The sequence below is a fragment of the Nothobranchius furzeri genome, chromosome 12, assembly GCF_043380555.1.
Source record: "Nothobranchius furzeri strain GRZ-AD chromosome 12, NfurGRZ-RIMD1, whole genome shotgun sequence".
In the NCBI taxonomy this organism is placed as follows: Eukaryota; Metazoa; Chordata; class Actinopteri; order Cyprinodontiformes; family Nothobranchiidae; genus Nothobranchius; species Nothobranchius furzeri.
In genome coordinates this window covers 2,993,833-3,006,302 of record NC_091752.1, presented here as the reverse complement: position 1 = coordinate 3,006,302, position 12,470 = coordinate 2,993,833, and the positions used below count along the sequence as shown (strand labels likewise).

Sequence of the window (12,470 nt, the reverse complement as noted above, 5' to 3'; positions counted from 1 at the left end):
CTACATATTTTGTTATATAAGTCGCTCTGGAGTATAAGTAGCAGGACCAGCCAGAATATGTAAAAAAGTGCGAGTTATAGTCCGGAAAATATGGCAGTTATTAGTATTCGAGCTAAATTAGCAGCGTAAATACATTTCATATATTTCCAAAATGTGATACTTGTTTGTATCTTGTACAGCCAACTAGTCTTTATTCTGGACTCAGTACAATTTACCAAAAGTAAAGAGACATTCTACAGATGAAGTAAGCACAAGATAACTTACTGGAAGACACGGGATTATCATGAGAACCAGAACAAGAGAGCCTGATAACAGTCATGTGAAAATAACAGTTAAAAAGTATGTATGTATAATAGAAATAAAAATATATTAGAATTAGTGTAACTCACTGTGATCCAAACAATAAATCAGCCATAGCTGATTAGTAAATATGACATGAGGTCTTGGAGTTTTTAATTTTCATTTTTTTCTTAGATCTGTTTAAATGTCACCATGGCAGCCTGTGTGTCTCCAACATCAGCTACACAAAGCAGCAAGTGTAAGTTCCACATACCTGTCTCACCACTTCATGTATGGTTTTGTACTTTAAACAATTATGACAAACCTGTTATTTTTTCTCCATAGCCATTTGGATAATTGGAGACAGCTGAGTGAGGCGTGGTGCCCAGAGAGCTGCAGAGACAACCTTGGCCTCCCTGATGTCTGTGTCTCCTGGTTCGGTTGGGGCGGACCATCGACATACATACATGTGCCGACACTTTGCGCCCTGTTTTATAAACTGTAGTGTTAAAAATAAATGTTTTTGCTCAATTACTGGAATTTCTTTGGTTAAGACAAAAGTGAGGAATAATCATTTACAAGTTATTTGTACAACAGGCCCATTTTAAATCCCAACAGTTTCTTAGCAGACAATAGAAATGTGTTCTTTACTAACTTTACTTGGTTTAAAAATCTTAAAATAGTGGCGTATTGCAAAACCCAATCATACTTGTTATGTAAACATTAGCTTTGTAGATGTTTTTTACAGATCTATATTTGTGTGCAACAAATCCAAACTTAAATAATTTGTCATTCTTTATTGAAAAACAACAAAATACAGTTATACAGAAGTGTGGGAAAATGATAATGTGAAAGTATTGCTATTTAAATGTAATCCTATTTATCTTTAAAAAGAAAAACTCTAAAAATGTCCTGTACAGCATCATGACAGAAGAATGGTGGTCTGTCTGTCAGAATGTGCTGAACAGATTTGCTCTTTGAAGAGGAGTGTCATGTTTGGAGGAAGGTACTTAACCCAAGACATGCAGAATACAACACTGACCAAAAACTGATGGAAAAAATGATTTATTTATAAGGAGGAACTTAAGGTGCACAGATAAGTCTGTGGTTGGAACTGCAACAACAGCTCAGCATCTGGAGGAGGGAGAACACAGGTGAGCTTAGGTTCTGGTTTCAAAATCCATTGTAGGCAGGCAGAGGTGTTCAGCAGACTTACTGTGGTGGGTGTATGGGTTGGCTGGAGGAGGGAGAGGTAGAGAGCCGGGGGAAGCGCAGGAGAGGGAGCAGAGGTGGAGAGAAGCGGGGCGTCCTGGTGGATGGGGCACTGGGTGAGATGAGAGGTGGGTTATGGAGGCTGGTGATAAGGTCCGTGTGTTGAATATCCAAATCCTGGAGTAGAGGTCAGTATCCAATGAGGTCGACAGGAATCCTGAAGAATGGTAAATCCAATATAAGAGCAAAAACACTACGACATAACATTAATCCTAGGAACACTAGAGGTAACACGAGTGGCTGGTTACTACCAAAACTAAGGCAATCTTCTGGCGTCAAATTGTGTCCTCCATCCACCTTAAATAGGAAAGCACCCCGCTGATTGCTGATCAGGAACGGCTGGGGTGGAGTCACCAGAACCATGAAGAACGTGTCTCCAGAGACAACCCGGGTCCTGGTACCAATCAGGAAGCGGACCTTATCACCCAGAGCTGCCAGGTCACGCTCAAAGCCTTCATGTTCACGCTGCAGAGCCTGAACGCTGGCCAGGTCGTGGCCGTAGTTGTCTGTGTTCAGGGCCTGGTTCTTCTCCTCGATCCACTCTTTGGTCTCATCAGCGTCTCTGAGAAGACATCAGAACTCCGTCTGAGTGTGGGTCCAAACTCTACTGACCCGTAAGCGGCGCATAAGTGTGCGGGGTACCTGTGGAAGCGCTGCACCTCATGGGCGCTGCCCAGCATGTTGCAGCGAGCGCCAGCGGTTGTTCAGCTCCTGGAGAGAAACCAAACCCAGTGAGATGAAGGTGGACGCCAGCGGGCTGGACGTCGGACGAGGAAACCTGGAGACGGATCACTCAGACAGGAAGGGAAGAGCTTCCTCTTACCTTGATGGAATTAAGTTAGCCGTCGTCTGAACGCCCAACCGTACGGTCTGAGGTCAAAGGTCACAGGAAACACACACCAGTCAGCAGTCATACAGATGCATAAAGATAACTGTAGCCATGGCAACCAGCTGACATGTCCCCACTTTCACCAGCACCTGGTGCCTGCCGGGTCACCTGAATTCCTGTGTGATGTCAGCACGGTCGGCCGTGACTGCGGCCATCAGAGGTGACCTCTGATCAGCTGAATGAACTCACCTTCTAGGGTGACGCCGTGTTACCCCGGGTTTCCACGGGAGCCGTCAGCAGCACGTTACTGCAGCAGCACGTCTTGCTTGCGTAAGCTGCTGCTTGGCCCTTCCCACGAGACGCGAAGCAGCAGGGGAGCAGCTGTCACCGACCGAGCACGAAGTCACACGAGTGACGTGGTAAGATGGCGCCGGTGTGCATGGCTTGCCGTCTGTCACTACCAGTGTTTTGTTTGGTTGTTTTTATTTTATTGACTATTGTAGGAAATGCCAACTCTCTCTTGGTATATGATCGCCTAACCCTACTGGATATCCGACCTTCTGTCAAAAGCTGGGCAAAATGGAACCAAGCTGGACATAAAACTCTGCCCCCGCTAATATCGGAGATCCCGGCTCACCTGTGCCGTGTTCCAGATCCACCACCCCGGCATAAGTGCCGTCGCCGGGGTCGCCGGGCCGGCTTCCTGGTGAAGATGAAAGCTTCTTTAGGCTATTCTCACAAGCCCTTATTTAGAAAACAAGGAGCGGTGCCAAACATCTGCTTCTCTCGGCGATCGTTGGATCCTGTCTGTGCCTGGCTGGTACCTGTCTTCGGCCTGGATGGGACGTCCCAGCCTCGAAAACCCTGCTCTCCTCGTCCCCGCCGGCGTGGTGTGAATCCGCAAAACCTGCGGCCTCTGTGTCGGGCTTCTATGGCGGCTAGCGACGGGGACCCGCCGCTTACTGCCAGGTTTGGCCTGGTAAATGCTAGGTCGCTAGCGAATAAAACATTTATTTTGAAGGATTTTTTTACATCCCGAGGACTGGATTTTCTCTGTGTCTGCGAGACGTGGCTGAGCGCCGGTGAGTGCAGCATCTTCTCAGATCTTCTACCTGGCGATTGCTGCTATTTTAATGCCCCGCGTTTGTTGGGCCGAGGAGGAGGAATAGCCACTATTTTTAAAAGTCATTTTAGATGTAAACAGCTACCAACCCCGTCGCTTACCAGCTTTGAACTGTCTGTGTTTGAGCTGGGCTGCTCTCACACAGTGTTGTGTGCGGTGGTTTATCGGCCTCCTAAATACAATAAGGACTTTTTGGATGATTTTGCTGATTTTTTGGCTGAATTCATGCCAAAATATGATCGTATTCTTATTGTTGGGGATTTTAATATGCACGTGTGTTGCCCTGATATGCCCATGGCGAGGGGCTTTTTAAACCTTATTGATTCGTTTAATCTGGTGCAATGTGTGGCAGGTCCCACACATGAACGTGGACACACACTTGATCTTGTTTTATCTCATGGCTTCCCTAGTTTTAACATAGAGATTTGTGATGCTGTGTTTTCTGACCACAGTCCTGTGTTGTTTGAAGTTCCTCTTGTATGTGCCTCAGTTAAACCTCGCGCTGTTGCTCAGTGCAGACGTGTTTTTAACTCCTCCACTGCTGAGCACTTTTCAACAGTCTTTAACCAGATTTGTCAGATCCCGGATTTTTTATGCAGCCAGACTGATGATCTGAGCTCTTGGTTTTATTCCACCTGTCGGACTGCTTTGGACACTGTGGCTCCATTAAAAACCAGGCGGCCTAAAACCAAATGTGAGCCCTGGCTGAACGAAATGACCCGAGCTGTCAGACGCGACTGCCGTCGAGCTGAACGCAAATGGAAAAAGGACAAACTACAGGTGTCATTTCAGATGCTGAAGGACTGTTGGCGTCAATATCAAAGAACTGTGAAAGAGGCCAAAAGAAAACACTTTTCGGACATTATTTTGTCTAACTGCCACAACCCGCGTGTGTTATTCAAAACTATTAACTCTGTTCTTAGTGCACCATATGCTGACTCTATTGAGCCCTCATTAGAAGCATGTGAAAATTTGTTACTCTTCTTTATTGAGAAGGTCTCCTCCACAAGGGCTCAAATCTGTCCTTGTGCTCATGACCCCTCAGTCGTTGTTTCCTGCTCTGCTGTCTTTGACAGGTTTGAGCCTGTGACTCTGTCATCTCTACAGGAGACTGTTGGTCATCTTAAGCCTGCAGGGTCTCCAAATGATGCTGTTCCTCCTCGACTTTTAAAAGAGGTGTTACCTACAGTTGGTCCTCTGGTTCTTGAGCTGGTAAACCATAGTCTGAGGTCAGGCGTTGTCCCTAAAGATTTTAAACATGCAGTAGTCAAACCCCTGATTAAAAAACCTGCTCTTGATCCGCAGGATCTTGCGAATTACAGGCCTATCTCCAAACTACCGTTTCTTTCTAAAATTCTTGAAAAGGTAGTTCATAGCCAAATATTGGCCTTCCTGGAAAAGCAAAATGTATTAGAGGTTTTCCAATCTGGTTTTAAACCCTTTCACAGCACTGAATCAGCCCTTTTAAAAGTTTTTAATGACATATACTTAGCTACTGATGCTGGGGACTGTGTTGTTCTTGTGCTTTTAGATTTGACAGCTGCTTTTGATACTGTGGATCATGCTGTTTTATTCTCTCGTTTAGAGCACTGGGTGGGCATTAGCGGCACAGCTCTGGAGTGGTTCAGGTCCTATTTGGCGGGGCGAACTTTTTGTGTCAGTCTCGGTGACTATGTGTCGTCCTCCGCTCCGCTCTTGTGTGGTGTCCCACAGGGCTCAGTTCTAGGCCCCCTCCTCTTCTCTTTGTATCTTCTTCCTCTCGGTTCTATATTGAGAAAGCATGGCATTGCCTTCCACTTGTATGCTGACGACTGTCAGATCTATGTCCCTCTAAAGAAAAAAGGCAGAAACCTCATACAGCCATTACTACAGTGTCTTGACGACATAAAGGCTTGGATGTCTGTGAATTTTTTAAAATTCAATGATAAAAAGACTGAGGTGATGATTTTTGGTAGTCCTACTGAGACACCCAATGTGTTTGTAGATTCCTTGGCCCAGTTTGTTAAACCAACTGTCACCAACTTGGGGGTCAAAGTGGACTGTGATCTGAAGTTTGAACATCAGATTAAGGCGGTGGTAAAATCTGGCTTCTTTCACCTCAGGCAGCTGGCAAAAATAAAGCCAATTCTTTCACGGCAGCACTTTGAGACAGTGATCCACGCCTTTGTAACCACTCGGCTGGATTACTGTAACGCACTCTACATTGGGGTCAGTGCATCATGTATTAGTCAGCTACAGAGAGTGCAAAATGCCGCAGCTCGTCTTTTAACTGGCACTCGAAAGTTTGAGCACATTTCCCCTGTTTTAGCTTCACTTCACTGGCTGCCCATTTCTTTTAGGATTCATTTTAAAATTCTTTTATTTGCTTTTAAAGGTCTTCATGGCCTTGCCCCCTCTTATCTCTCTGATCTGATACAGCCTTACACTCCCTCCCGCTCTCTCAGGTCTGCTGATCAGCTGCTCCTGATTGTACCCAGGACTGAGCGTAAATTTAGAGGAGATCGTGCTTTTGCTGTTGCAGCCCCAAAACTGTGGAACGAACTTCCTTTAGAGATAAGACAGGCCAGTTCCTTATCTGCTTTTAAGGCACTCCTGAAAACACACCTCTTTACCCTGGCTTTTAATACCTTGTGAGATGTTGGTTTCTATTTTTTATTTTATTTTAGCTGTTTTAGGTGATTCAAATGCGGTTTTATCAAGTTTTATCAAGTTTTTATTTTTAATATAGGGCTAGTTTAATTTTATGTATCATGTGTTTTATTTATCTTTGCTGTTTTCTTTCTAGTCAATTGTTTTAATGTACTTTCTGTACAGCACTTTGTTCCTGTGCTGGGTCTTGTAAAGTGCTTTATAAATAAACTGGATTGGATTGGATTGGATTGGACTTCGTCAGTAAACACAACAACAAGCAGGAGAAAACTACAACATGGTTTGTGTTTTATGTTCTGTCCATTTTATAATCGCCAATACGGACCTGAAAAACAAAGGAGACCGCTAGCTAGGTGATAACTTCTCACGGGGCCGCACAGTTAGTAACTGTTTTTAAAAGTAAAGCAACCGGAAGGCAGTAGGTTCTTTATTCTGAAAATCTCGGTAGCTTCTCTCAATTTCCGCGTCCGATTTCCTGTCTTTCCTTCCCCAAAAATGTCGAACTTGACCCGTTTCAGAGGCGTCGCGCGTAGAAAATAGAACCGGCGCGTAAAGGCCGCGACATGCTGCTCCTGAGACGCGGCCGACTCGCGCTGCTGACGGCTCTAGTGGAAAAGGTTCTGTTGACCACAGCGGTTCCTATCAGCAGCTATGACGTGCTGCTGCAGTAACGTGCTGCTGACGACTCCCGTGGAAAGCCGGGGTCAGAGTCGGCTTCATCCTGTAAACAAACAAATGAGTGGTAACAAAAACACCACGTCTGGTTCTGGTGGAGGCGGAGGACAACACGCACCTTTCCAGGAGCAGAACCCAGATGTTCTTGTTGCTACAAACAGAGACGAGCAGAGTTAACAAACCAGGAAGTGAGAGGGACCAGCTGCTGCAGACAGGTGACGCTCACCTGAGCCTGAACCATAGGAGCCTCCTCAGCCATCAGACCTTCTGACTCCAGTTCAGATGCCACCTTGTTGATGTCCCTCAGGCGGGACTCGTTGGCCTTCAGGTCCTGCAGGACAAAAGCACCTGCTGATTATCACCTGAGCTGATCTGACAGCTGCTGCTGGAAGACGGAGAGGAGGAAAAGTCCGACCTTCTGGAAGTCGTCAAACTTCTTCTGCAAGACCTCGACCTGCTCCAGGTCCGACCCGTCTCTCCATCCTCATTCAGCTAAAGACGCGAGTTCAAGTAAAACAACCTAAAGTCACACAAACACAAAGCAGGTGTGGAGATGTTCGCTCTGAACTGGAGGTCGTTCCTCGGCTGTGAAGGGCACACGAACCTTGTTGGTGCTGTTGAGCAGCGTGAGGATGTCGCCCTTCTTCATGGTGACCTCTCGAGGACTCTTCTCCTGGTAGTCGTACAGAGCCAGAACCAGCTCCTTCCCGGTCTCATCGTCAGTTGGAGCCACTTGTTGCTGTTGGGTTAACAGGTCTGGTGTTAGAACGTGGTGGATAAGAATGTTCTGACGGGCCGAGGGTTCTGAACCAGCGAAGTGACCTGGACCCAAACAAAGTGAGCCAGAACCTGCAGACACCTCAGAAACATGTCAGGACCAGACCTGCTCTACCTTCCTCCACTATGGTCTCTCCTTTCTGGGTGACAGCCTTGATGCGAGGTTCATGACCTGTGATCTCAGCCTGCAGAGCCTCGTGCTTCTTCAGCAGGTTCTGGACACCAATCAGGTCCTTCCCTGAGGACACATGTTTGAGTTCAGCATTATGCAGTAGACAGACAAGTTTAACCCAGGGGTTTCTTTCTTCTACAATCTGCTCTTTAACTGTATTATTTCCTGCTATTTCAGCTGTTAACTTTATTTTTTCTGTAAGTGTTTTTCTCCCCAGAAGAAGCAACAATGATGTTCTGCTGAGCTGTGGTGGCCTCATGGAGGGGGCCATCGTCTAGCACACTGCTGCTAACCACTTAATCATTCTCCCTCTCCTGATAATAACATTTTACTTTCTTTGATGTTGGATGTACTACTGCTAGTTTACCCGTTTAATTATAGATTCACTAGGATAAATACAATCAAATTTATCTCTCGCCAAATAGAATATTTACTAAGAAATCACAATGTAACGTGTGTGTGTGTGTGTGTGTGTGTGTGTGTGTGTGTGTGTGTAAAAGCCATGTGTAGTGTTTATTTATAAAGCATATGTTGTTGGATTTTATCCAGAATCGAGACTTTGAAAATATATAGTTTAATTACAGTTTGATGTATTTGACATCTGTATAATGTTTATTATTTTGTTTTTTCCCCCTAAATGCCTAACGTTTTAGTTAACATGAATATTAGTCATTCATCCCAATACATGAAGTTACACATTTTAAATTTTAATAGGGGAAGACTGCAGGAGGGAGCGGTAAAATCATAGACTGTACATACTTGCTACCCGCCGGCTGTGATCACAAGCGACAACATATTAGTTCCCGCTGCTTCTTCGGTAAACAGCGCCAACAAAAACAAAGAAACTTGGGATCTTGTCGGCGTGGCGGTGGGATTTAAGGGAAACGCTGTATGCCCTATAGACTTCTCACCGAGCTGCAGTATTTCTCCGGTCAGATCTGTCTCTGAGAGCTCCACGAGCGGTCAGCCCGCGCAGCAGCTAGGCGCAGCAAGTAGGCGCCGGATCGGTCAGGCTGCCCGGCCTGACCGCTGGGGATTACCGGGTGGAAGAATGGACACAGAAGTCTCCCTCTTAGCGCTCCGTCATATTTCAACCCATTTTGATCTTGTACCATATTACCCATCTAAATATGCCCTATTAATTATTTTACCGTATTTTACATTTAAATTTCATGGTTAAACAGTACATGCTACATGTTAAACTGATAGTTAGCTAGCTACTTCGGTAAACTCAGCTAGTTTAAAGGTGGCAGTGACATAAAATACGAATATAGATTTTAACTTACCGAAAAAAATGAAGTGGAGACTCCTTGGACGCTCTATTAGTGCAATTAATACCACTGCAAGTCATTTTGTCCAACAATTGCACAAATAATATCCAAAACAGAATTCACAAGCACAGAGACTCAAAATCCCGAAACAGCTTCCAGGAGGGGCCGAGGCTGTACTGAGGCCTTTCCACGGAGCTAGCTCTGTGGTCACGTGGGTCTGATGCTCATTAATTATACAGAATTTTAGGCTTTCAATACACTTAAACAGAAGAGTGAGAAAAAAATTCACCCCCCTCAGAGTTGTCATGAGTATAAACTAGATAATTTAGACAAAAAACATGTTTTGGCACCAGGCTGTAAACATGTTTATTTCTGCTGTGAAATCGGCATTTTTAACATGGGAGTCAATGAGGATTTGCTCGCTTCTGGCACCAGCCCCCAGCGGATGAGGGTGGAACTGCAATTTTTCTTACTTCCGGGATGGGACCATTTTTAGAGCGGCATTGTGGGGGCTTGTGTGTGACGTACGCTACTCAGAGCTGTTTGGCTCGGTTATAATTCTCATGGGTGGGGTTAATTGAATAGGAGAGTTCGCAGATCCTTTCTCTGCGCAGAATGAAACAGAGGAGGAGTCTGGCTCCTCTCTAGATTTCTTTTGGGCCGGCACAATAAAATGGAGACGTGCACAACAGGAGAGTCAGGTTTTGAAGTTCAGAAAGTGGAAAAGGGCCTAAAATATCAGTTAAAATGGCAAGGATGCATATGTAGCCATAATCAACTGAATTAAAATAAGTGTTTAATAATTATTTGGGGGTTTTACTGCGTAAAAGGTTTTAAATCAGTTTTGTCAAAATGATGCTGATCAATTTACTTTTGTTGATCTAAATGTAATTTTGGGCTATGTTCTCAGAAAAGTGATTTAAGCACAGACATCTATGTGACTGTCTTTGTTCCCAAAGCATCAGAGAAATGATGAGGGCTTTCCTGATAACTTTTAATATTTAATGTTCTTCAAGGTCCAGAAGCGAAGATGGTCAGTTAGCAGAATTGCATATTATGAGCTGTCATAAAAGCTAAACAACGCATAATGCTAAAAAACAACATGACACTGATGAGTTTTCACAATCATCGTGTTCCTATAAAATAACTCGTTATTCACCAGGGATTCACGTTCTCTGTTCTCTGCTCCAGCGTCATCCAGAGATGTCATTGTTTATGATCACTAATAAAATCCATAAATCTTTACATTCTTTCCTATGAATCAAGTGCTGCTGGATTTCAGGCACACATCTCTTTCAAATTAACGGCTTTAACCAGATCATCTAGTGGTGAGCCATTAGAGCAGAACCAGACATAGCGACCTGAATAGCAGTAAAATAAAGAGACCTCAATTTGCACATCACTTTATCAAGATCTCATCTTTTTTATATAATACATTCATTTTATCTTTAACTTCACCTCTTTTCATACACAGAATTTCCCAGGAATGCATGTTAAGTGCATCTCATCGGTGTCATTAATTGGTCTCAACATCTCAGTCTTTTTCTCAGAGTTTTAGGAGATTTAATCAGCAATTTAGGGAAATTGCATATTGAACGAGCAAGGATTACATTTTTAATAGTTGCTCTCGTTGCCACAGAGTTGTTATATAAAGTACTGTGAGGGAATATTTGTTCCCTTACATGTTTGCCTTCTTAAAAGATTCAGATCAGCTAACTAATTGTGGTATGGTCAGCCAAAAATACCCAGAGCAAACACAAAGTACAGTTATCCAAATTCACCTGGCTGTGTGGGATTAAGTAATCCCCCTAATCTTACTTACTGGTTGTAACATTTTGGCAGCAACTACTACACGCATCGGACTTGTGATGACTGCTAATGAGTCTCTCTCATCACTGTGGAGGTACTTTGACCCATTTGTCCTTGCTAAATTGTTTTAATTCAGCCACATTGTTGGACTTTCCAGCATGAATGGTCTGTTTAAGGTCAAAGGTCAGACAGGTTCCTTCAGGAAGTGTTTCAAGTCCTGAAGCAGCAGATCAACCCCAGACCATCACACCACTACCACCATGTCAGCCCATGTAATATTTTCTCAAAAGTCAAAAGTATTCATCAAGATGTTTTGTTTTATGTCAGTAGAGTTTTAACTTTTTTTTTTTTTTCCATTTTTGCTTCCTGCTTTCTTATTGTTGAATCATGACCTCTTACCTTATGGTCTCGGCAGAGTTTTAGATGTTGTTTTAGGTTATGTGCAGTTGGATTTCTTTAGAATGCATATTGTGGTTCTATTTGAGAGCTTTTAAGGTTGGTTGATGCTTGACGCGTCCGCGAGGTCCGCACGGCTCCGCGCGGAAAAGTTGCGTCATTTTGCGTCATTTTAACAACCACGCCCCTCCACCGCGCCTCCGCACGGCCCAGAATTTCCGCATCGCGCACCTCAGAAAATTTCTAACCACGCGGACGGACGGACGCGGAAAAACATGGCGGACCGGCAAGAACTAGTATGGCAGAGGTTCATAAATACAGACATTTGTAGGATTCAGCTCTCAGAGATCACCGTGATCAACATGTTGTTAATAATTCTTGGAGAGAAATAGCTCGCACTGTCGGAAAAGACGAGAACGCTGTTAAATATGCTGAAATGCCATGATGTAAACAGTAATTTCTTCTTCTACTATGGTGTAGTGTTGGATGCATGCCATAGAGCTCCATGCTGCCCCCTACAGTTTGGGAGAATATTGGCTCACCGCAGAGACAAACCGCACGGACCATAAACGCTGCGAGTTGTGAAGCGCGTTCCATCCGCGAGCCGCATCACCAAGCGGAAAGTGAATGCGTCAAGCATAAACCAAGCTTTAGCCAGTGGCGGCTTGTCCAAAGAGGGCGCCGCCCCACCAGTCTCACAGGAAGAATTAAACTAAACGATGTACACACCCTAATTTCCCTCTGGGATCAATAAAGTATTATTGAATTGAATAATACAGACTATAAATGCTGTGTTTAATGTATCTGCACTTAAGTGAAGAAAATATTCTACTTTCTCACAACCGAATCATCTTTTGACGTATTTCCTGTTCCTTATGGGTGCAGCAATCTTTACCATAGACCTATGCTATAACTGACACATGCATGCTGGATCTTCTTCCAAAACAAATAGGAGAGAGTGTCTTTGATCTCAGAGGTATAGCGACCGAAACTGGGCGGAGTCACAGCTCTGCTCAGGATGTTCACCTGAAACCGAAGCTCTCCACAGTCCACTGTTCTTTGTTTTAGAGCAGCCGAGTACACCTCATGGAGTATTTTTATTATGAAGAACCTGGAAAATGATGAAATGTGGCGTCAGTGATATGTAAACACTCTCCAGCAGGTAAAAACAAGACAGCCAGGAATCAATTCAGTGTAACGTTGGGGTATTGGATTAAA

The 12,470-nt window shown here is 44.3% G+C and overlaps 2 protein-coding genes across 3 annotated transcripts in view; both read right to left on the bottom strand.

Moving 5' to 3' along the window:
• Nucleotides 1-1,056: 1,056 nt before the first annotated feature.
• Nucleotides 1,057-2,349, bottom strand: LOC139062042 (uncharacterized). The gene is made up of 4 exons (XM_070542150.1): nt 2,194-2,349; nt 1,803-2,113; nt 1,496-1,708; nt 1,057-1,413 (listed from the first exon to the last, which is right to left on the bottom strand). Exons 1-4 carry the CDS (start codon nt 2,229-2,231, stop codon nt 1,349-1,351), a joined length of 627 nt encoding a protein of 208 aa, XP_070398251.1. The 5' UTR covers nt 2,232-2,349; the 3' UTR covers nt 1,057-1,348.
• A 4,007-nt stretch (nt 2,350-6,356) lies between these two features.
• The window catches only part of LOC139062043 (spectrin alpha chain, non-erythrocytic 1-like), a 205,023-nt gene continuing 198,909 nt past the window's right edge, over nt 6,357-12,470 (bottom strand). Inside the window, exons 2-7 of one of the 2 annotated variants that reach the window (XM_070542151.1) lie at nt 7,720-7,842; nt 7,432-7,649; nt 7,243-7,319; nt 7,054-7,158; nt 6,946-6,978; nt 6,357-6,873 (exon numbers count right to left, since the gene is read on the bottom strand). In XM_070542151.1, the coding sequence (XP_070398252.1) occupies nt 7,152-7,158; nt 7,243-7,319; nt 7,432-7,649; nt 7,720-7,842 (425 nt within the window). In that variant the 3' untranslated portion in view covers nt 6,357-6,873; nt 6,946-6,978; nt 7,054-7,151. Of the gene's footprint in view, nt 6,874-6,945; nt 6,979-7,053; nt 7,159-7,242; nt 7,348-7,431; nt 7,650-7,719; nt 7,843-12,470 lie in introns of both variants that reach the window. The other variant, XM_070542153.1, reaches the window with a different exon arrangement.

Excerpts from the sequence above, each read along its gene's own strand:
- LOC139062042 (XM_070542150.1), bottom strand. The coding sequence starts at position 2,231 with ATGCTGGGCAGCGCCCATGAGGTGCAGCGCTTCCACAG. Across the intron at positions 1,709-1,802 it reads AGAAGATTGCCTTAGTTTTG|GATTCCTGTCGACCTCATTG; the intron begins GTAGTAACCAGC and ends ACCATTCTTCAG. Across the intron at positions 1,414-1,495 it reads CAACCCATACACCCACCACA|ATGCTGAGCTGTTGTTGCAG; the intron begins GTAAGTCTGCTG and ends TCCCTCCTCCAG.